At 48.5% G+C, this 23,536-nt stretch overlaps 4 protein-coding genes across 6 annotated transcripts in view; 2 read left to right on the forward strand and 2 right to left on the reverse strand.

The window, feature by feature from the left end:
- The window catches only part of LOC135816099 (uncharacterized), a 28,674-nt gene extending 22,010 nt beyond the window's left edge, over nt 1–6,664 (reverse strand). Inside the window, exons 1-4 of one of the 2 annotated variants that reach the window (XM_065329470.1) lie at nt 6,439–6,662; nt 6,271–6,353; nt 4,541–4,625; nt 2,064–2,146 (exon numbers count right to left, since the gene is read on the reverse strand). In XM_065329470.1, the coding sequence (XP_065185542.1) occupies nt 2,064–2,146; nt 4,541–4,625; nt 6,271–6,353; nt 6,439–6,546 (359 nt within the window). In that variant the 5' untranslated portion in view covers nt 6,547–6,662. Of the gene's footprint in view, nt 1–2,063; nt 2,147–4,540; nt 4,626–6,270; nt 6,354–6,438 lie in introns of both variants that reach the window. The other variant, XM_065329469.1, reaches the window with a different exon arrangement.
- A 519-nt stretch (nt 6,665–7,183) lies between these two features.
- Nucleotides 7,184–18,412, forward strand: LOC135816102 (leucine zipper transcription factor-like protein 1). Its single transcript, XM_065329472.1, has 12 exons — nt 7,184–7,566; nt 8,542–8,669; nt 9,378–9,575; nt 12,360–12,414; nt 12,748–12,798; nt 13,861–13,926; nt 14,625–14,714; nt 15,026–15,091; nt 16,092–16,160; nt 16,388–16,432; nt 16,981–17,084; nt 17,690–18,412. Exons 1-12 carry the CDS (start codon nt 7,552–7,554, stop codon nt 17,709–17,711), a joined length of 909 nt encoding a protein of 302 aa, XP_065185544.1. The 5' UTR covers nt 7,184–7,551; the 3' UTR covers nt 17,712–18,412.
- Nucleotides 18,413–19,153: 741 nt separating this feature from the next.
- Nucleotides 19,154–21,252, reverse strand: LOC135816103 (uncharacterized). Its single transcript, XM_065329473.1, has one exon. The coding sequence runs from the start codon at nt 20,366–20,368 to the stop codon at nt 19,610–19,612; it is 759 nt and encodes a 252-aa protein (XP_065185545.1). The 5' UTR covers nt 20,369–21,252; the 3' UTR covers nt 19,154–19,609.
- Nucleotides 21,253–21,559: 307 nt separating this feature from the next.
- LOC135816105 (CLIP-associating protein 1-B-like) overlaps nt 21,560–23,536 on the forward strand; it is a 38,474-nt gene continuing 36,497 nt past the window's right edge. For both annotated transcript variants that reach the window (XM_065329474.1, XM_065329475.1), the window contains exon 1: nt 21,560–21,925. In XM_065329474.1, coding sequence (XP_065185546.1) covers nt 21,737–21,925 — 189 coding nt within the window. In that variant the 5' untranslated portion in view covers nt 21,560–21,736. The remainder of the gene's footprint in view (nt 21,926–23,536) is intronic.

Here is a 23,536-nt window from a genome sequence, read left to right on the forward strand (position 1 = left end):
CTGTTCCCAGAATTAAAATCGTCCAAGACGATCACGAAAGTCAAAGAATCATTGCCTGCATTTGACCCGATTGCCTGCTACACTGTCGGCTCAGTATCTACACCGTCGGTTCAGTATGTACACCATCGGTTCAGTATTTACACCGTAGAATAGGTTCCCACTCCTCTTGGGCCGTCTGGCAATTTGGCGGCCTACTTGTACCATTACAGTTTGCCCGCTTTTACATAGATCGTGTTATTTTGTCATTCGTCTCTCACTCTGATGATTATTCTCTGAAATATGAAACCGGTCAGTCAACACAAATAACTTCGTAATGAGGAGTGCTTTGTGTAGGAGGAACCTACCTCCCTCGCTCTAACTTCTTGCTCCCGCACTCTCCCCACACAAGTTCCCGCATTCCCGTATTATCCGTAGGCCTGGGTAGCTACATTCGCGCTCTCATCCACTCATTGCCTTAGCTACCCAGCCCCTTTATAGCCTTGGGGTTTCCCCTTAGTCGTTCTCTCTCTCTCTCTCTCTCTCTCTCTCTCTCTCTCTCTCTCTCTCTTTCTCTCTCTCTCTCTCTCTCTCTCTCTCTCTCTCATCATCTATTTCTCGTTGTAAGAGTAATTAAAACCTCGTTGATCCGTCTTACTGTGCGTGCTTAGATCCTTACACAAGGAAGAAGTTGATGACTTCTGCCAAGCCCTATGTCCAGAATCAAAATCGTACAAGACCATAACCAAAGAGGAAGGATCATTGCCCTTCTGAATGAGGACAGCAATGAAGATGCGCAGAATGTTTTCATTACTTTCGAAGGAAAAGACTTCAGGTTGCTGTAGTTCCCAACTCTTGGCATGCAAGCCATGCAAGGCATGCTGTGCACACCAAGCAAAACAAAGAATAAAAACGACACGACAGTGCTTAGCTGGCGCAGAGTGGAGCACTTCTGCACGGTGATGAGCCAAATCCAATCGGCCGAGAAAGGCCATACTGGGTAGCGTGAGAGCGTTACGGAGGTCAGGGAATCTAACCACACAACTGCGCATAGTGGCTGGCGTCGAGTTGCTTTTGTTGAGGACTTCTACATCTCCGAGGTAAGGCAGTCTCGGGGCCACATCTTCAATATCACATTGCCTGTAGCATATCTGTGCCAGCATGCAGCATTCTGCTCCTTGTTTAGTATGTCTACTCTTCTTTATATGGCACAGGTGTGCAAGATGGGGTACCAAGAGTAGCGGTTGAAAAGCTTGTAACGCCTAGCTTGTGCGCCGTGTGCAAGATGGGATACCAAGAGTAGCGGTTGAAGAGCTTGTAACGCCTAGCTTGTGCGCCGTGTGCAAGATGGGATACCAAGAGTAGCAGTTGAAAAGCGGGTAACGCCTAGCTTGTGCGCCGTGTGCAAGATGGGATACCATGTGTTGCCGTTGAGAAAATGTTAACACCTAGCTTGTACCCTGTGTGCTTTGGCCGTTGAGCTGGCATGAAACAAGGTCCCCGTGGATGCCAAGATGTAAGCGATCAAGAAGAGCACATCACGAAATCCATTTAGCTAATAGAGATTGCCTGAAAAAAGGACACATGACGCCGTTTCCGCAAGCCGCCACTCTGCCAGAGGATTGCAACACTGCGATTAGCCGTGATCTCATCTTCCATCTTACACAAGGCTAGGTGATTACTTTTAAAATTGGATAATTACCAGCGTCAAATAACATCAATTCAGTCACATGTCAAGTAAACAGGACAATAGAAACAATTTTCTTGAGTACTGTAAGAGTTGACTCTACAACGGGGCACACAGTCTAGCGTTTTAACTTTCAACACCAAAAACTCCATCGGTAACTCAGGAAACGTTACACGTCAGTTATTCCTTCTCTCCTCTGTACATGTACTAGAGAAATAGAAGCCAGACGTGTGCTGGCAGGGTTGTTTAATTAAACGCTGTGTCACCCTTTCAACTCTTACAGTAGCTTATTTGATTTGCTCATCCCAGGATGGGTATGAGTAGCCCTGTCCCTCTTAGGATGGGCAACATACCTAAACTGAGGTAACGTGCACTCGGCTATGTGTACCGGTACTCCTACCTCTCATCCATGGTCAGGTACGCCATGCAGAACGGCCGTACATATCCCCGGGCATGAATGTCGTGAAGGGTCAGGTGATACACCTGTGCAACATGGAGACATACACAGTTGATCAACAATTAGGCACATGTACGCACACACGGGCACACACGCAATAGTCACTTGCACACACGCATGCACGCACTCACACAGGCACACACACACACACACACACACACACACACACACACTTCCACATGCCCGTCGCTGAAGAGGTGATTGCGAACAAGCTATGTTAGACAGCAACTTGTGCTGGGATTACACCATTCAACAGTTTGCAAGGCTGATGAATTGACCTCCACTAATTTCAGCCTGGTCTACACCACACAGCAGATGACACACCCACACCCCGCCACACACAGCACATAGCACAGGCAGCAAATTCACCACAGCAGAATGGGACACTAGAAACAAGGCAGAAATGGACACTTTGCCTGTCAACATCGGCCCACTCAGGTATACCCATCACTCTAGCCGGCCCTGGTTCAATCCCAGGTTTGGCACCATATCGCCACCCACAGACATCTGGTCACATCAGCCGGAGCTGGAAGAGCAGGTGCTGGGATGGGGAAACGCTAATTAGGAATAAGAGGATGATCTAGAAGAAAGCTCTGCCTTATAAGGCTGTGTGTACATGAGGCGTTTCAACCCGGGTCAGATTTCAACCCGCCATGTACACAAAATGAATGGCGCGTATTGCGCTTGACCCGGGTTGAAACTTCACCCCGGGTCGAAATCAACCCGGGGTGAGAAAATCGTACTAACGTACTTCTATGCGTATCTCGCGCCAGGTTTGAATAGCAGTGCACAGGCAAATTTTGCGCGAAAGTATTCACGTGACCATACAGGACTCTACAAGTGGACTTTTGGCGGCATATCAGTATTTGACCCGGGTCAACTGCCTTCATGTAAACGCTCACTTATTTTGTCCATCGTACAGACTTTCAACCCGGGCTGAACTCGACCCGGGTTGAAATTCTCATGTAAACACAGCCTAAGGGAGAGGAGCAGGGCACTGATTGGTTGAATGGGGAGGCACATGGAATGATGCTGATTGGCTTGAATTCTATGTTTAGCGGCAATGTTCACGGAACTCATAGGCCTTATAATTGGCTGCAACTTCGTCTAACAATAGCAGGATACACACACTGCATTTCTTGGAACAAGCCCCGAAAGGCACCGTTTTCAAATAATTAAAGTGGTAAGCTTTTCTAAGAACTCGCACACTTCACTGCAGCCAAACTGTCTGCAACCACAGACCCTTTTTCTATTTCTTGTTTTCATTAGCTTCAGCAAGTTCATTTACATTCTTCATCATTTGTGAGAACTAGACCTGGTCTAGTAAGAAGGCATTCTACTGCCTGTAATTCTGGTGAAGTAAAATAAAGTAACAACAACAACAACAACAACAACAACAACAACAACAACAACAACAACAACAACAACACCACCACCAACAACAACAACAACAACAACAACGAGTGAACATTGCTTCCTGAATACATGTACGACGATCGACAGGGGGACGATAGTGTGATGAGAATTGATGCATCAGGGTTGTGTGTAGGGGTGCTAGCTTGATGTGCGTGTTCAGGTTCATAGTGTTCTCATTGGTGTCTCTGGTGCCTGAGTTCATGCTTGCAGTCGTGCTGGAATTCGTCCTCGAGGACGGCCTGTTGAATGTCGTGCGTGATGCTAGTATGCAGAGTGCTCAATGCTCGTCTCAGTATGTCATCCACTCTCAATGTCAAGCTGCCCTTGTGCTGAGAAGTATTGTGGTGAGACGGAGAGAACCATCAGGAAAAGCTTTGAGGTACAGGACAGAGAGGTACTGGAACATGCAAGGGCGTAAACAAAGGCATGCACACGTACATGTAGATGCGGCTCGCATGGTGCTTTGCGTACCACATGAATGTGCGTGTGTGTGTGTGTGTGTGCATGGCTGAGGTTGTTGGTATGTCTGTTGGCTCTGGGTTCCCAGTACTCAGTAGCCGAGGCTGGTTGGTAAAAGTAACTCCAATTCACTTCAAGGTACCAGTGCATCTAGTGTCTGCTTCTATCAAAGCAGCATGCTATCCATACTGGTCACCCCAGCAAGTGTACGGTGCGCATAGATAACTGTCTTGGCCGTTTTATGCCGATGTACTCCGTGTGGTGTAGTCCAGGTGTGCATTGGTGGTCGATTCACGGCTTCGCCAGTTGTATGGATTAGACAGTTATCTGGCGCAAGTCTTGATCTGTCTCATTCAGATCTTGTTCGCTATCGTTGCTATAAGAGAAAATCTGTGGGTGCACATCCAGTGCATTTTCAGATGTGCGTGCTTCTCTTGCGACGGGCGTATACATGGTACATGGTGTGTGTGTGTGTGTGTGTGTGTGTGTGTGTGTGTGTGTGTGTGTGTGTGTGTGTGTGTGTGTGTGTGTGTGTATGCACTTACAAATGCATAGACTTTGGTAGCGGGATCGTAGCCTTCGGAGAGTACAACCTGGGTATCTTTTGTTTCTTCAAACGCACCGGGAGCTCTGTAAGTGCATAGGGAACACACACATACAAAACCAAACCATGTATACACACACACACACACACACACACACACGTGCGCGCATGTACACACACAAACAGTGCATTGGCTATAAAATACTCTTCTTTATACTTCTCCCACAATGGCGATTATCTACCACGTATCCACCTATCTCCTGATCACCTACAGCAGGGGTTAAAATGTCATGGTGATGAGTCAGCACTGCAGATTCACTTATGAGTGAGTATGGCATACAGTGTGAGTGGGCGGATTCCCTTACAGGTGCTTAGTGTACAGCGGAGTCAGCGGTTTCACTTGAGCTAGTGCATCGCTGAAGTGCCGCCGCCACAGCGGCTTTGCCGCTCCATACAAAGCACCTCGACTGATGATGTGATCACATAACCTCTACTGGTTCCAGCTTACACATGCTTTCAGCCATGATCTACGAGCTTGCTAGAACTCATGCGTGCTTCCCTCCTTGATCTTATCACTTATTCACACACATGATTGCCTTTGGACATAATCGAGTAGCTACTTGAATTACAACGAATCTCAAGCATGGTGCTCTGATTCGCCTCTGAAACCCGCATGCGAATACAAGCCATTCGCAAAGTTTCACCACAGGGTCAGCTGCAAAGCAAGCTGCATGGGTCGACGAGTTCGATTTCACTGCGTGAGTTCACATCAATGTGATCTAGGTAGGGTACCGTATGTAGTACGTGCACATCTCCAATACCCTGTGTATATGCATGGACAGTAAAACCTGTCAAGGCGACGACCACTCATATAAAGCGACCTCTGTCCCAGAGGACCACTACTGGCAGGACCAAGGTGTGTTACCAGTATTTCCAGTCAAACGACCCTGGATAAGGAGACCACCTGTACACAGCGACCACATTTTGAAGGTCCCTTGAGTGGCCGCCTTAGACAGGTTTCCCTGTAGTGCATTTCAGCACCTGCGGTCTGTTTCAAAAAAAAATTATGGGGGGGGGGGGTAATTTTCGTTGCTTTCTTTCTTTTGAAACTACCGTAAAATCCTGCCAGAGCACCCCGTCTCTCCCATGCGCCCCTCCCTGACTTCTTGTCAGGAAGTGAGAATCCTCGTATGACTCTGTGAATTGTGATGCCGTACCGCACTGCAGACGCGTGCTTGACCCGGTTGGAAATGTACGCAACATTTCACGCCCTTTTGACCAGGGATTATCGCACAAACCCTGGGTTTTGACGGGTCTGTACGACTCCCTGGTCTTGACCTTTGGTTGATGGACGAGACGCACGCACAGTTTTCGTAGGGCGAGTACTCTTTCATGTAGTACCGAATGCGGCAAGTACGACTCGCCCATCCGCCCCTCCCCACCTTGACCCACTCGAAGGGTGGCGGAGGTAGGGGCGCTCTGGCGGGATTTTATGGTAATTTACTTTGCTGTCGATTATTCAAATTTCTTCTGATCTTTTTAGGGAATTCTGGACATTGTATGCAAGTTACTCGCGGAAAATTGTTTGGGCCAATCTCTCAAAGATATGGCTAGAGAATGTGTAGGTGTAAAACATGTTTTGACAATCAGTCTTGTTATTGTGTTATTGTAACGACTTATACGATGAAACGAATACTTGGACAAATCTAGCAGTACACGCTCATAACATACCCCGTCTGGAAATCCACGGCCATGATCCTCACCGCGAAAGAATTCTTATCAAACGTTCCACCAGCATCGCGGGGAATGGTCAGCTACAGAGCACGCCAGTCACAAAGTTTCTTCAAATTTCAGTTGTAGAAGATGATAATTATACAAGCATGAAACCAAATCACTCACGAGAGGTTTGGGGCCCTCCTGTTCTGAAAATTCAGAAAGCATGATGAAATCTTCTTCGAACGGTTTCTTAGAAGGAGCAAACATTTCAGAAAGGTGCTGGTGCGCCATGGTGAAAGTGATCCCAAGGGCCAAGGCCGAGCGCCTTCTCTATCAGAATCAATTCTGCTCATGAACAATTTCCAATTATTTATTTATTTCGAATTCTGAACTGCCCATGACCTCGTGAACTGTTTGCCCATCTGTGCATTCAAGCTCATCGATGATCCACCGACGCGAGCGCGCGACGCGACAGCTACTATACGGGTGTGGGGGGTTACCGGTTATGTACTCTTGTCAGCAGCGCTGCAGCCTGTGTAGCTCGTGCTTTTGCCACGCTCTTTGGTGGTCGTACAGCGCCGAGGATCTAGGACCGCATAATATGCGGTCCTAGATCCTCGGCGCTGTGCCCTTCCGCCAACCATTATCATGATTATTATGGTTGGCGGAAGGGCTCAGAGGGAGCACGAGTAGATCTTCGTACTTCCTGGTCGACAGTGCAGGCTAGGCAGTCACAGGTTGACGGTGTAGCCTGGCAACGTTGTATCTGTCGCGTTCGGCAACGCGGGAAACCAAGCATTCAAGAATAATACACCATATGGGCATTGGTACATGTACACGAGGTACCCTTGCGAGCTGATGTCAGTGATGACGAAGAAAGCGCAAAGAAACAGGGCGACAAAATACTACCTGACGGATGTCAGGGAAAATCTTTTCCCATTGATCATACCCCCTAAAATATTGATGATTCGTAGCTCAACTGCAACTGCTCCCTTTGTCACGTTTGTGGCAAGTTTGCTTGTCATTCTGGTAAAACGTGCTACTACTAGTACTAGTACTAGTATTTCCCTCAGTCGCCCGTAGCGGGCCACAGCAAACTGAGAGACCCCATCACTCACCTAGCTACTACTAGTACTACACCTCCAAACTGTCCATCAACTGCAGACCAGGGTTGCAGATCAAGCAGAACGCACCCTGATAACCCGCGGCTAGGGCTAAGAATTTGTTACGAGCCGTCAAAGACACTTCAGGTCACCCAACCCCAAGGAAAGACTGCTACAGTAACACGCTACCGCAATGGCACAAGCGACGGTAAGTGAAAAAAGCGTTGGTTCAGGTGACTCAGTGTTACATTACTTGCAGTCGGTGGATAAAAAGTTCGTAAGAATGATTCTAAATTTCTAATGCTTTCCATGATGCTCCACGAAATTGGCACTGAGACTTGCGTATAATGCCGGATATAGTGCTCACACAGTGCTTTGTATGCATGTAGTTGACCCACACATACATGTACATATAGTACAATTATGTGTTCAATACAACATTGATTCGATGATTCAATGACATTGAAAACGAGGGAAGAAATCACGATTGTCAAGACTTCACACAGATGAGTGCAGCCTCTTAGTCAGCTATCAGGGAGTCACGGTGGAGTTGCTGCTCTGAAGTCCCTATTTCAACACCTCCCGGCCCAGGATAGGAAGGGTACACACTGTGACAGTGTCACTCTGCATGGTGGCTGTAGTCCCAGTAGCACGAGTAGTAAGGCTCAAGAGGCCGTACATCTCCCCGGATCGACAGCGATCGGCACAACTATTACTTACTGCCGTGTATTTCAACGTGGCCTGCAGTGTCTGCTCTAGGATTTCAAACCAACCAGGTACACGTGTACCTGGCACAACTCTTCCAACCGGGTCAGAGCCGGGTACGTTCAAGTATGGGTACTGCATGTACATGTACATGTACATCAGGGAGCTGTACATATTATGACTCCCTGGTGTACATATTATGACTCCCTGGTGTACATATTATGACTCCCTGGTGTACATAATAGTACTCCCTGGTGTGTATTCCCAACAGGGTCACAGGTGAACCGGTGTTCTTTTTCCAAACGGGTCCAAGTACCCTCCAACCGGCTCTGGAGCAGACACTGGCCTGACGCACACCTGCTGCTTGATGGAAGTGTCGAGTGCACACTTTAGACTGATGGAATTTTCCTTTCTAAAGATTGTTCCAGTTTTGGATGTGCTCCGTTACACTTGTACGACTGCTGCTCCGTGTGTGCAGGGCAATCCATTCGGACTGACGGCGAATCATGAGAAGATCGTCAGTGACTTCTTTGCGTTTGCGCGACTGAAGCGAACGGAGCGCCTGCTGGGTGTTGATGGTACCGTGGATGATGTGAGAGACAGCAGGTATGTAGCTTGATGCGGCACAGAACTTTAGACATGCAAGGCGTTGCTGGCGATAGCATACCTCAGTGCATAGTAACCAGAGCATTCATGCTGTACTGAATTTCCATGCCACATGCCCGTGCTGTGCTTGAAAACTCTCTGGCCTGCAATCGCTTACCTAAAGCAGACTTGAATTTATCGTGCCGCTGACCATTCATGTATGGTCCTTGGTTGGTGCTAGGGTTGATCAAATATCAGCTCCGGGCATGCCGATCACCATGAAAGGACCTTTCGGGGCCTCCTATGCTAAGATGCCTGGATGCTCATGATTCACATGCGCACAGCAATGCACTCACTTACTCTTGGAGGTGAGGCTGTATAGTTAACTGGTAGGAGCAATGTGTCCTACATGACATCTGCAATCCGAGGCTACTACTGCACTGGACCAGTGATCGGGGTTATATTTATCACCTTTATTGAGTTAAAGAAATTAACGCCGAGACCACAGGTCGGCGTTGTTGGCTTGCCTCACCAGCACAGGTTCCTTCTTGGAGCCCCTACTCTTCCCATTGTTGTGTTGTCCTGCTACTTCTCTCCCCTCTTCTTACAAGTAGGTTGTGTCTTCAGTAAAAATTGAAATTAAAAAAGACCGTCTGCACACAGAAGATCAAGTGACATTGACTTGTTGCTATGGCTCACACTGTCATTGTGGTGGCGTTTCACATGCAGTGTGTCCGAGGACGGTACATACAGCGGCACGGAGATGCTTGCATTGCTGGACGGCCTGAAGGACACGCTGCACAGCAGTGTGGAGTCGGAGCTGATCGACAGCGACTACACACAGGTTCTGCTGCTGTGTCAGCTCTTTCGCAAAGCACAGGAGTGGAAGCTGACGCTGGAAGCCGACATCACCACTCTGGAGGACAGGTACAGTTCCTGATCATGATCCTCAATTAATGCATGTGTAACTCGTATACTCTCAGCACTCAAAGCACATACTTGTTGTTACGTAAGTAGTTATCAATATTCGTTCATTGTCTCACAAGGAGAAGAAGAAGACAAGGCAGTGCGAGTATGCGCACAGCCTATCCATGCATTCCTACGGTGTGCTATTTATGTGTATACAAATTACGTGTCATAAAGTAGCCATGCTACACTATCCTCCTCCTACCAAAAATTCACGCCCTCGTGAATAGAGAAAGAAAACAGAAACATAAAAAATAAAATAACTCAGGACATAGCAAAATCAGTAAACCGCGCAGGCAGTCCAGCATTGCGAGCAAGATGGGCTCTGGTTGACGGCGGGAGCGTAGACGACAGCGGACTATGGTCGCTGTCGAGGGCTTGCAGAGTAAGCACCGTGAGGCATCAGATGCGAACCGAATGTTCCTTCTGATCCAACTGCATTAGCCGAGAACAAACGCATGGTACGACTAGTGCCAGAAACCTTCGGGAGGGCGAACAAATTTTCCACTCACCGCATTGTACCTGGGCAAACTGACCACTGAGAGGTCGACATTCACAGCTTTGGCAGCAGTCAACTCAGTTGCGGAGAGACCAGCAAGTACAGAAGTGGCGACATCCACAGACGCAGTTGTGGCAGAGGAACTAGCTTGCTCTGGCTGATTTGCGGGAGTCTCGAGATGGGATGGTTGCACCTCCGGCAACAAGGAACGCGACAGACCATCTGCATTCAAGTATTGCCGACCCGGTCGGTGAACAGTAGTGAAGGTGTACTCAGCGAGTTGCTCCACCCATCGAGCTTTTCGACCGCGTGGTTCCTTCACGGACATCAGTGCGGTGAGGGCAGTGTTATCTGTGCGGGCAATAAAATTCCGACCAAGCAAATAGTGCCGGAACTGATTCGCGAAATGGACAAGGGCAAGCGTTTCCCGGTCTGAGGCATCATAATTCCTCTCTGCCTTCGTCAAGACCCGGCTGCCGAACGCAATGGGGCGTTCCTCGCCATCTTGCATTTGGCTGAGGACAGCTCCAATGGCCACCTTGCTTGCGTCAGTGTCCAAAATAAAGCCACCAGACGAAACAGAAAAGTCGGGATACGCCAACACGGGGGCTGTGGTCAGTGACCGCTTCATAGCCGTCAACGCCGCATCACTACTCTTAGTCCATGTAAAGCTGGCACCCTTGCCTGCTAATACATTCAGTGGAGCGGAGCGCTGAGCAAAACCACGGATGAAGCGGCGGTAAAACCCGGCGTACTCCAGAAACACCTGTACACCTCGTACAGACTGGGGTACGGCCCACTTCACAATAGCCTCAACCCTGGTGGGATTCGGAGCCAAACCTTCAGCCGAAACTTCATGGCCAAGGAAGAGCACCTTCCGTTGGAAAAAAGAACATTTTTCCAAGTTTACCTTTAGTCCAGCAGCACGAACCCGGCCAAATACAGACTGCAGGATCTGGAGCTGTCCAGTGAAGGTAGAGCTGGCATTCAATACACTGTTGAAAAACACTTGACAGAATGGTTGGTTAGGCACACTACACAAACCATGAAGCACCGCTTCCATTACACGGTGGAATGTCGCTGGACCATTTCTACAGCCAGACATAACCAAGAAATCACACAAACCCAACGGTGTCGTAACGGCAGTCTTTGCCGTATCGTCCTCGTGCTTAGGAACCTGCCAATATCCTGACGCTAAATCCAGGCAAGTGAACCATGAACAGCCAGAGAGTGAGTCCAATATGGCGTCAACACGTGGGATAGGATACGCATCTGGCTCCGCAATGCTGTTCAACTTGCGGTAGTCGATACATAACCGGAGAGATCCGTCCTTCATGGGAACGAGAACTATGGGCGACGCCCAGGGTCTAATGGACTCGGTGAGTATACCACGGGACAACAAACCATCCAGCAAAGCTTGCAAAGCGCGCGTAGGCTGCTTAACTGGCTGTATATCACCAGTACTACTACTATGTGGCAAAACATCACAAGGACCAAAATCACCCTCCTGCAAGAGAAACAAGTCATGATTCTCACGGAGAAGCTCTGTAAGTCTGTTCTTTTCAGGTACTGCCAGATGATTCCGAGACTCAACATACGTACGGATTATCTCGCACGTTCAGGGGATAGCACAAACGGTTGCATATCCGCAACAGATGAATCAGCAGGATCATCATCCTCTCCAATCAAGTTATCGGGTACAAGAGATAATTCTGCAATATCAACATCTGTAGCAATATGGTCCTATGTGTTCATAGTGTTGGTGGTTGTTGAGGCGCTGACGTCACTTATGTCAACATAGCGTTCCTCTGTGCCAACACAACTTATATAGCAGACCTTTAAACAGACAGGGCACTCAACGGGGGCTGCTACGGCTAGTTCCTTATCCTGGTCTTGGTATCTACCTCGTAATCTGAGATGAATCAGTGCATTGACGTTTCCTGGCTCTACGTTTACAGCACAAACCTTCTTCAGTCCTTGGCTACACCACTTCAAATAGATCTCTTCTAAATGTTCACCCATGACGGTATCATCAGGAATGATCATTCCTGATGTCCTGGTTGTTGTCTAGTAGCATGATTGAGCTGAGTTGTCGTCTTCTGTACACTTGTATGTATACTACTGCAGTGCTACCTGATGCACTGTACTGCATGTCTGTGATACATGTGTCACAGTGCCATGGTGCCAGTGTATGCCACGACGCATCAAATGTGTGCCATGGCATGCTTCACTTTTCTACTGCACAGGCAATTGCTTGAGGACGTTGCCAAGTTTGAGCGAGGTGAACTTCCCAACTCCAGGGTAAGTGAGAGTGTGAGTTGCACTGGTTTTCGAATCAGTACTTTCCCGAGCCATTAGCTAGTAAGTAATTGGCTGCTGCATATAGTCACACCTAGATGGCGCAAAGTCATCCTTGCAGTATAGTCATATTAATTTTACTAGGCCGTTTTTCACATTGTAGTCATCGTACTTCTTATTGCAGCACTGTTGCCAGGACAGGATGTACCGTACATCCTGTCCTGGCTTGACTGGGGCAGTATGTGGCTGGTTGGAATGTGTTTGAGTGTGTGTGTGTGTGTCCATGCATGTGTGCACGTGTATGCATTTGTGTTTATGTTCATGTGCACGTGACAGCTGCAAAAGAAACTGGACCCCATTGAAGACCCTGGAGCCTTCATGCGAATGGTAAGGATGATTACGTTCAGAACTTCAGATACTGGCTACCGTAGTTGGATGATCATAACATTGTTCTGGTGGACTACTCTCAGAGCCTGATTTGTGTTTGTGTGTGTGTATGTGTGTATGTGTGTGTGTGTGTGTGTGTGTGTGTGTGTGTGTGTGTGTGTGTGTGTGTGTGTGTGTGTGTGTGTGTGTGTGTGTGTGTGTGTGTGTGTGTGTGTGTGTGTGTGTGTGTGTGTGTGTGTGTGTGTGTGTGTGTGTGTGTGTGTGTGTGTGTGTGTGTGTGTGTGTGTGTGTGTGTGTGTGTGTGTGTGTGTGTGTGTGTGTGTGTGTGTGTGTGTGTGTGTGTGTGTGTGTGTGTGTGTGTGTGTGTGTGTGTGTGTGTGTGTGTGTGTGTGTGTGTGTGTGTGTGTGTGTGTGTGTGTGTGTGTGTGTGTGTGTGTGTGTGTGTGTGTGTGTGTGTGTGTGTGTGTGTGTGTGTGTGTGTGTGTGTGTGTGTGTGTGTGTGTGTGTGTGTGTGTGTGTGTGTGTGTGTGTGTGTGTGTGTGTGTGTGTGTGTGTGTGTGTGTGTGTGTGTGTGTGTGTGTGTGTGTGTGTGTGTGTGTGTGTGTGTGTGTGTGTGTGTGTGTGTGTGTGTGTGTGTGTGTGTGTGTGTGTGTGTGTGTGTGTGTGTGTGTGTGTGTGTGTGTGTGTGTGTGTGTGTGTGTGTGTGTGTGTGTGTGTGTGTGTGTGTGTGTGTGTGTGTGTGTGTGTGTGTGTGTGTGTGTGTGTGTGTGTGTGTGTGTGTGTGTGTGTGTGTGTGTGTGTGTGTGTGTGTGTGTGTGTGTGTGTGTGTGTGTGTGTGTGTGTGTGTGTGTGTGTGTGTGTGTGTGTGTGTGTGTGTGTGTGTGTGTGTGTGTGTGTGTGTGTGTGTGTGTGTGTGTGTGTGTGTGTGTGTGTGTGTGTGTGTGTGTGTGTGTGTGTGTGTGTGTGTGCATATCGGGAAGGTCGGGCCGCTGAGCATTGAGCAGTGGCCACACGGAAAGTGTATGACAATGTATTACTATTCTGTGTTCTTTTCCTTGCCAGGAAATTGATCGGCTAAAGGAGGAGAACAAGCTATTGCACCGCCAGCTGGATGCAAAATCAGAGGAGGTGGGTAGTGGAACGTGATCTGCTTGCTGACGAAGGTCATTGCCCATTTTGGCATATTGTTACCAGTGCCTGCTTAATCTCAGGTAGACTGAAAGTTTGAACATAATTCTGTCAACCAAGCATGTGACTGTTATAGCTAGGACATCTTCCAGACCGTGATCACATGACCATTGCTGTGACTGTCATGCATGTACATGTAGCTAAGGCATCTCGCAGAGTGGAGGGCCATGTGACCATTGCTGTGGTTGGTGATTGTCAAGATCAGAATAAGCTCTATGGCTAACATTGGTACACGTAATAGGCTTAGCTATGTTCATTCCACACAACAGACAAGTCATATTAATGTGCACAGTTATGCTTCTTTAGTGGTATCTGAGGTGGAAAAGACACCGGCTAATGAATGATCACGTTGGCTAAATTCTTGTAGTTTGTGCAGGTTTGATATGCTCAGTATTCCCCCAATGAATGTACACCCCTTGAGGCTCCAATAATACTGCAGTACATGTAAAGGCCTATTTGCCCAGGCTTCGAGAAAATGATACATCTGTATGTCTATAGGGGTGATCATTCTAAACTAGGATTTGCTTGTTAAGTTGGGCAGTGGAAAGTTGGTAACACCGATCAGTCATCTGTGTGTGTGTGTGTGTGTGTGTGTGTTTGCACACACATGCATGTGTATTGTGTTTCATGGTGCCCAGGCAACATCTGCTTCGAAAGAAAAGCAAAGTCTTGCGACAACCCTTGACAGTACGAAGCAAGCCCTGGACAAAGCCACCGAGGAGAAACAAGTACGGCATTGAACAAATTGTGCCACCATGTTTCTCTGTGTAAATCCAGCCATTGGCTGCTGCCGCTAGCGAGGCCACACACTGCACTAGCCACTAGTATTAAAATGCATAGTGGTGTAGAATCATCGCCGATGATGTGTAGTATTTTTGTGTTTTCCCTGCTCAAAACCACTGCACTGTTTGCAAGCTGCTCAAGAGCTTTTTTGTGTTTCTCTCTCTCTCTCACACACACACACACACTCTCTCTCTCTCACACACACACTCTCTCTCTCTCCCTCGCTCATCCGGACATGTGCATGTATGACACACAGAGTGCCAGTGCAAACAAGGACGATGTTCAGTCTCAGCTGGATCAGACTAAAGCACAGCTTGACAAGGTGAGTCCTGATCGCGCCGACAGTCCGTACAATTGTGTGATGATGATCCAACTGTATAATGTGATTGTACCATGTGACCGAATCATGTGACTGCCACGGTATCACATAATCCTTGTGATCCACTGTATTTCAGAACCCTAACTTACTTGCAACATGCTACATCATGGTGCCATGCAGCAAGCTGGCAGCCCTAATCTGGGGATACACACGGTTTTTTTAGTAGATATGACAGTAAGTTCCTGTGCCACTTCCTTCGCCCACTGCCACAATTGGCTATGTGTCCCCAAAACGGGGTGGCTTGAAGGAGTGCTGGCTTCGGGACGTGGCATGAGGCACTGCGAGTCCGGCGGAACGTGAACGGCCATTTTACTGTTTGAATATTTGCTTTTACGGAGCGACGCTATGTACATAGTGACACAGGGAGAGGTGGTGGCCGGCCGGGTAGTAATTTCCATGTCCAGATCAAGGTGCTGGAACACATGGAGAGGGGGGGGGGAGTGACAACTTGAAACTGACTTCAAAGGCATTTTCGGCCCCTATTTGATTGGGTGGTGCAGTAGACGCCCACTGACTCCATAAACAGTCTGCAGGTACGTGTTCGACTACTACTGTAAAGTACCGCCAGAGCGCCCCGTCTCGCGAGAGCGCCCCACCTTGATTTTACAGCCAGAGGAAGGAAAATCGTATGGCAGAGTGCAACGAAGTTTGTACGATGTAAGAATTTTAGTGTACTAAGGTCACACTTGGCAGGTGTTTGTGTGGAGCTTAAGCTGGAGCTTGTGTCCGCTCGAAGGTACGGATTGACTGCAAAACGTGCAATATGTGTACAAGGTTCATGTCGTATGACCTCCAGACAGCAGACCACCTCCACAATACGACCACGAAAGGATGAGATGGTGGGGCGCTCTGGCGGTACTTTACGGTATATGTCATTGCGCGCGTGCGAACATTGGTCATGACCGCACGGCCGTTGCTTCATTCTCTCTAATGTGTTTCTTAGCTCAAGGAAAGCAAGCCAGCTGCAGCAGCAGCATCGGGAGATACGGAGGAGAAACTGGCAGCATCTTTAGTGAGTCCACTGTTTTAAAAGTGTGCACGTTGCTTCATTAGGGGCATTTTTATGATGTCACTGACTGAATGTAGGGCCGTGACGTGTCCTCATGTGAAAGAGGTGAAGTGTGTACGGTACATGTGTCACAGGCCTGCAGGCAATATCAATGCAGGAGAGTGAGTGCGTGGATGCCGCAGTATAATAATATCTGATTTGTGACACGTGTTTCTTCTGTGGTGTTTCAGCGTGAAATTCTGTCGCTACAGGACGAGCTGAAAACAGCCAAAGAGGTTGGTGACCGTGTGTTCTGGGTGTGGAGGTATGCGGATGTGTGTGTGCATATCATTAATTTATCAGGGATAAAATCTGCCACTCCATTGTTCTTGAGGAATTGAACTGGCAACAGTCCATATCAGTCGACGATCAATTCAACTTCTAATACATGTACTCTTGATGAAAGTTCTAGACCGACTGGGTCACCCATCTCCCAATGTGATCACCGGCAATGTTTCAAAATTGCTCGATAACTCTCCGGAGGGTCATTCCCTTACCAAGGGTTGGTCCATACAGTCATATTAGGTCCCGTCACGCGGCTCGGAATTCCTTCAATAATAATACGCATCTATGCACGGCCCTCCATTGTCTGCATAGTTTGTGCTGCTGGGCCAGTGACTCATAGCCGCACAGATCCGGGCTACAGCGGTGTGTGTGTTTTTAAAGCTCTTTCTCCCAGGTCTCCATTCCAAGGTTAAATAAACCAGGAGTCTGGTGATGTCACACATTGCCACCATTACAGCGAACCATCGGTCTCTTTTCTCTGCCCTGTGCTTTGTTTCAGGACGTGAGCAAGAAGTTCAATGAAACAAGCGCTTACAAGAATATGATGAAGATGATGGGTAGCAAGAACGAGCAGCTCCGAGAAATGAGAACAAAGCTGGCAAAGTAGGTCTTCAAGAAGTGTAGTCACATGATGTACACAATTCGAGATCACCACATCTGCTCTGTACTATGGTGCCGCTGTATAGACATGTCCAGAGGAGAGTGGTAGAATATACGCAATTCAACAATTAAAATGACCGCGCATATTACGTTAAGCCTAGTTTGTCTGCATAGACGCCGGTCCTACCGGTAGCACCATCATACGCAGACATGCTGCATGGCCTCTATTTCAACATTAACCTAAAACCTGACCCTAAACTGTAGCTTAGGGACTAATGGAGACTCAGCAACTAATATTAGAGGTGATCGTACAGGGCATATTACGAAGTATGGCAACAGTTCATGGTAACCTCGGAAGTGGAGTTTGGAATTTTGCACTTCACTGTCATGCTTAGAAAGACCGCATGTCCACACCACGATTGATGTGCCATGGCCAAAATTCTCTTTTGGACATACTTTGAAGTAGCTACTAGCACTCTGACCGGAGCATGTGCGGGCATCAACCTGACGCACGCGGAATGCATCACATGAAATCTGCATTCAACACATGCTGCCGCACGGTGTGTAATACTGTTTGTGCTGCCTTGTGTATTGTGTTCTCTATGCAGCTACGAAGAGGAAGGAAAGTGAGCTAGTCAGACAACCTTGTCTGCCAGGAAATTGAGATTGATTCGTATCCTGGCCAAAGCACACACTGGCGCAGTGAACTGGATACTACGTTTAAGTATGGTCGTAACGAATTTATCACAACCGAGTTACCACGCCGGGTCTTGCCATCAACACCCGTCATCTCGTCTTGCCACGCAGCCTCACATCGGGTGGGAACAGAGCTTCTTCCCACCCTGATTAGCTGAACTGGACTTGCACTAGTGGCTATCTTGCCATGACCGGTCTTTGATGAATATTTGACTTGTCTTTCTTGTATTCTTTTAAAGGGTTTTGCAAATTCCAGGCGTCCTATCGAGCAGTTCTGGGATATGACAGACAGTAGAGGCAGCAAGTTTCGAGAAATGCAGGACTTGTTATTGTGATGGCATTGCGAACCGTTATGGACCATTAGAAATAGTTTATCATTGCGAACTTCTGAAATTATACTATCTGCTTTTTTACGAGTTTGTTTTAAAAGTACATGTACTAGAATGACACAGCCGCCAAGCATGTACTTGCGGCTTTGTGCTGAGTTATGTGCAATCCACTATCATGATGCCTTGGCAATTCTGCCAAAGAATCTGGCAAGCTGTGGCATAGGAGTATATGGCGTACACATGGCATGTTTTCGTTAGTCTCAGAGCAGTGTGCTTACATGTCATGTAACTGGAGTGTAGCTGTGACCAGGTGACGGTGTAGGGCTCCCTGGCTGTGTGTGTGTGTGTGTGTGTGTGTGTGTGTGTGTGTACGTGAGGCGGATGAAAATGGCACAGATTCAGTTGTGAACTACTGAGTATACATCGGTGTTATCCACCAGTCTTGATGTGCAAGCACATTAGTGATTACAGCAGAGGTTGAAGCACATCATGCTGCATGGTAGCCATCCAGGACTAGCACACAACTGGTCAGTAACAAGGTGCGGAACACAATGACTACTAGTATGTCCTACTACTTCATGTGCATCATGATGAGCACTGTTAGATCGGCTTAGGTTCAAAATCACCAGCCACCGGGTAGCCCAGCCCAACACTACCCAACACCACACAGGACCAGCAGAAGCAGTTTTTGATTGGCTTCGCCATGCCATATACCATAGTCCTTCATACAAGTTTGTGTATGAGATGGCGGGTATACATGACCTCATCAGCAGTAAGCATGCTATTTAGTGGCCAAACAGTTCGCCCGCCCGGCCATGGTATGACCAACTGTACAAGCTCCGCCCAGGGAGTAGTACAATACCATTGTAATACTCCCTGGTTCCGCCGCCCCTCCCGTACATACAGGACACATTGACCTGTCAGAGTGATAGGCAACTGCCTTGGCCGGTTGCACCTGGCAGAGCTGGCTATACAGTATACATCCCTGCACACGCAAGACCGTAGCAGATTGTACTGAAATAGCACACAGTACGGTTATGGGTTGGATGAGGTAGCTTGCCGAGCAAGATAATTATTATAGTGGAAGATATGGGAGATATGTGATATGACTGGTACAGATAAATTCAAACGCATATTAACATGACTTGCACAGCTTTCTCTGTAGCAAAACAAATCTGTGCTGTAAGTCGGTCGCAACATGCACATTGTCAGTAACATTAATCTTCTCTTTATTGTTGCACGCACACACACTGGAACTACATTGCATACATGTATTATACAACACCACTGACCAGCACTAGAACTGCACGTGCCTGGTGTACTGGCAAGGGCAGTTCTGACTGGCATTCACACGCCGTGTTAGCTATGTTTCACGCATGGTCACACAGTGTGGACTGCAGTGCAATATGGGCTTACCTGTGATCTGCTGTAAGTTAGGGGAACCCCCCAGTCGAAACATGGGGATTTCCCTAGACTAGCATGTGCAGCAGTGCCCACTGGCCTTCACCATGCTTCGTCTTCTTCAGATGCAGCAAGGCCTTCATCATTGCCAGTCTCATCTGGCTGGATTACGATGCCATCGCTCAATCCAAGTCCGAATGGCTTTTGGCCTTCGTGCTCCAGCATGTTGGAGATATCCTCTTCGTTCTGTTTGTCGATCTTCATCAGATCTGTCATACTGTCATCCTCTGGCAGGCCGTCTGCCAACTCATCTGTATCCTTGGCATTCTGCTGAGCTTCGAGTGCACGCGCTGCTTGCACCTCAGCAAGAAGCTTGTCCCGGCGCGACTGTCTCGAGCGCTGCGCCTCGGTTTTCTTCGCCAGCTCATCCTTGCGTCTCTGGTCGTGGACGGCAATTTTCTCTTCGATATCCTTCCTGGATGTTGCTGGTCGCCTCGTGTCCAGCTTCTGCAGTCGCGGCAGTCGCCGCGGTTGTGTCAGTCTGATGTTTTCCGTGGCGGGAGCGTCGAACGCAACATCAAACGCTGCCGGTCGCTGACTAGTCTGACCGGCCGCTGCTGATACCTGGCCTGTTTCCTGACTCTCCTGCCGGCTATTCGGCACCTCGGTGGACGCAGGGGCGGCGTTGATGCTCCCTGGCGAGTTGACCCCGCTATCCGGCTCAGCACCGCCACTGCTTTTCGCCGGTGGTGAACTGCTGTTTACCGCCGCCTCGCCGTCCTCCGGCTGATCAAGAATGTCCGATGCGCCTGCAGCCTGGACAACGGCTACTGCGGTGCTTTGCGACGATCCACAACCCATTACTACTGCTGCAACGGTGCGTGCGTGTGCGTGTATGTGGTGTGGTCAGGGGTGGACTTGGATCTTGATGTTGAATGACTGCTTGTTGCTGAACTTAACTTGCCACACTCAGCCCTAGATGAAGTGGACTACTGCTCAACCACTGCACACAATGGAACGTGCTCCGCGCAGATGATTCGGTCAGGCAAGGTTACCGTACGTCCAATGGGTGTCAACACCGTACTTGGCTTCCCTATGATGGACTTGACGGCGTTGCGTGATAGGTGATGGCAACGATACTTTCTGTGGGTATTACGCTGCTTCCGTGCAGATCGGTATCTCCAGGATCAATCGGGCAGTGTTGGTGAACGTTGCTTGGCCGCTGTACTGAATAGGAGCAATACCAGCTGGGACGCGTAGTACGGGTACCGTTGCAAATGCAATGCACCTTATTCCTTAGCAGCGTTGCTCGCAGACGGGCACACTTGAAAAGCTACTAGCGGGTGCAGCTCGCTCCACACAATCCAGAATGACACCAAGACACGGAACAGAGACACACAGATTTCTCGCCTTCGGTGGAACGATTGCGGGAACGTAGTCTACGGTCAGTGGTCGCAAGGTACTAATAGTAATAGTTCTTGTGAAATTTGCAGCAAATGTACCATGGTCTATCACTCCACAATTCCCCAAACTGCTAACAAAAAGTCGTTTGTGGAAGCACTACACCGGCATGCTATGCAGCCTGGAACGAGTGGACCTCACTGGACATAGCGAGGGTCACGATCGAGTGCACACTTGCTGAGTTTTCAGCCTTCTGCAAAAAGACTTTGTCATGGAAAAGTCTGCGCTACAGTCAATGACTCAGTCTTTCTTCGAGAGATGATTTTCTTCTTCCACTTCATGAATTATGTTGTTCAGGCTCCACCCAGCACTGTCTGCAGTCTGTACCTGTGCGCGCTGAGCTGCCTAGCCTAGCTGCGTAGGACACTGCGCTTTTCTTCGACGCTCTTTCGCTTGTGTCCATGGAAACATCCCGGTCGACCGAAATTCAATTATTTCCCCGCCTAAAATCAGCGAAGCAACGAAGAACCTACTTTTGTAGCGATTTACACAGGCGTCGCTCCCCAAACTCGAATATGGCGTGGCATGGTGGTTGTTTATCGTAAACCTGTCACGGGTGCACGAGTGCATTTTTGAACCATTTTTGAACAAGCCAGGTGTTTACATTGCAGAAGTTTCTTCTCAGTTGAGAATATGTTCTAGCTTTTACACTTTTACTATATCCTCTTCCAACAAATACACTCTGACACGTGCAGTTTCTGATATGTGGCATCAGACTACGTAATCTAACTCTATCTGGTAGTTTTCTGTGACCAATCAGCCGGAAAAATGGCCTACGAGCAAGTTGCAGATCGCCTCCTGGCTGAAATGTTTGACAAAGACACAAACAAACGTCTGCAAGTTGGAATTGCACTCCACGGTTTCTTGAGTGAAGAGGAGAATTCAGTTCACGACTTCGATGACCTGGATCGGCTCATTGCAGGCTTGGTTACTTGGATAAACAGCAGCCACCCGAAGGTATTGACCTAGTTCTCAACATCTGGAATTGTATTGTGGAATTGTATGTCAATCAAAATGTCCCGAGAGTACACAGCACGTATTAGGCCTCACCTCATCCCCACAAGTTCTTGTTGCATGTATCACTATACCCATGCAGTCGCCTTGATGGCTTGCTAAGGTGTGGGAGAGCGTGAGTGCTGGATGGGTGTGACAAAACAGTCCACATCACACACACACACACACACACACCACACAAACACACACTTCCACTTACATGTACACACACGCACACACGCACACACACACACACACACACACACGCACACTTTCAACACGACTGATCACACAGCATGGGGCTGTGTTCTCAAAACACAAGCAAAAACAAAATGAACAAAACAAATTGAATACAAATATGAACACGATAAGCAACAAACGCACAGGAGGGAAGCGAGAAATGGCAACTAATCTCGTAAGATGTGGGCTTCCGACACTGCCAGAGTGTGGGATACCTCATTAGCAGCAGCACGATGCCTAACACGAGAGCCACGCAGACAAGCAGTGCAAGAATGCAGCAGAGCAAACGAAATCCTGCATCGAATGAAAGCCATGGCATGGCTGTAAGGCTCAGACTGTTTTTCTGAGTGCAGGATAGATATGCGCTTGTACAAAGCCGCCGCACGACTGAAGCCTCTGGATGCGGACATCACCGCCGGAACAAATGACGCCTGCTGAACGTTCCTCACGCGCTCTCCATAATGCCTTTTCTTTTCTTTCTCATGGTTTCGATAGACAATGGAAAGAGGTGCAGCACGGTTTGACAACGCATGTCGGTTAATTACCCGTGCATCAATTAAGGTGCGCTCAAAACGGCTGCCCCACAATCCAGTGACACCGATATCTAGGCGAGCGTGGTAGTCAGTTGTTGCCGAGCGATGCTGAAACCGCTCCCCAGACAGTGGCTGGAGCGACGGCTCAAGGGACGCATTATGTGCAACTTGCCTCGACATGGCTGTGGTGACATCTCGGATTTCATTATGTCGGATGGAAGGGAAGCCTCCGTACGGGCAGGATAACGCATGACAGATTGTGAACTCTGTGCCACACACAAACGAGGCCGGAAGTCTTGCCGGTACCCACCCGTAGCGACACACACACACACACTGATTCTGAGACAAACCTTGTACGGCGGAGTCGTGAGCGTACTCGTATCATAGTCCAGAATAGACACCAGGGTTCTAGCCAGGTCAAAATAGTAGAGGGGGGCAGGGAAAACAGTTACCCCGTAACCCATTTTTCCATTTTCAAAAGAACTGTCTTACAATGCGAAATGCAGCGTACGGGGCGAACACCTGACTTCACCCCAGACAAATGTGCCTTTACGAACCCTCTAGCACTGACTATTGACTGCATTTTCATGGAAGGGCATGAAAAAACACAAAAATCGGAAAATGGGTAGGGGCGGCACTTTTTCACAAGGGGGGGGGGGGGCTGTGCCCCCTACCCCCCCCCCCCCCCTTGACTAGAACCCTGGACAGATATGGATGCAGATGTGAGAACGAGTGTGTGTGTGCTGTCCTGACGTGCTACTGGGCTAGGCAAGAAACTATTCAAATGCTACGTTGTATGCTT

This window comes from Sycon ciliatum, chromosome 4, assembly GCF_964019385.1.
Source record: "Sycon ciliatum chromosome 4, ocSycCili1.1, whole genome shotgun sequence".
NCBI lineage: Eukaryota > Metazoa > Porifera > Calcarea > Leucosolenida > Sycettidae > Sycon > Sycon ciliatum.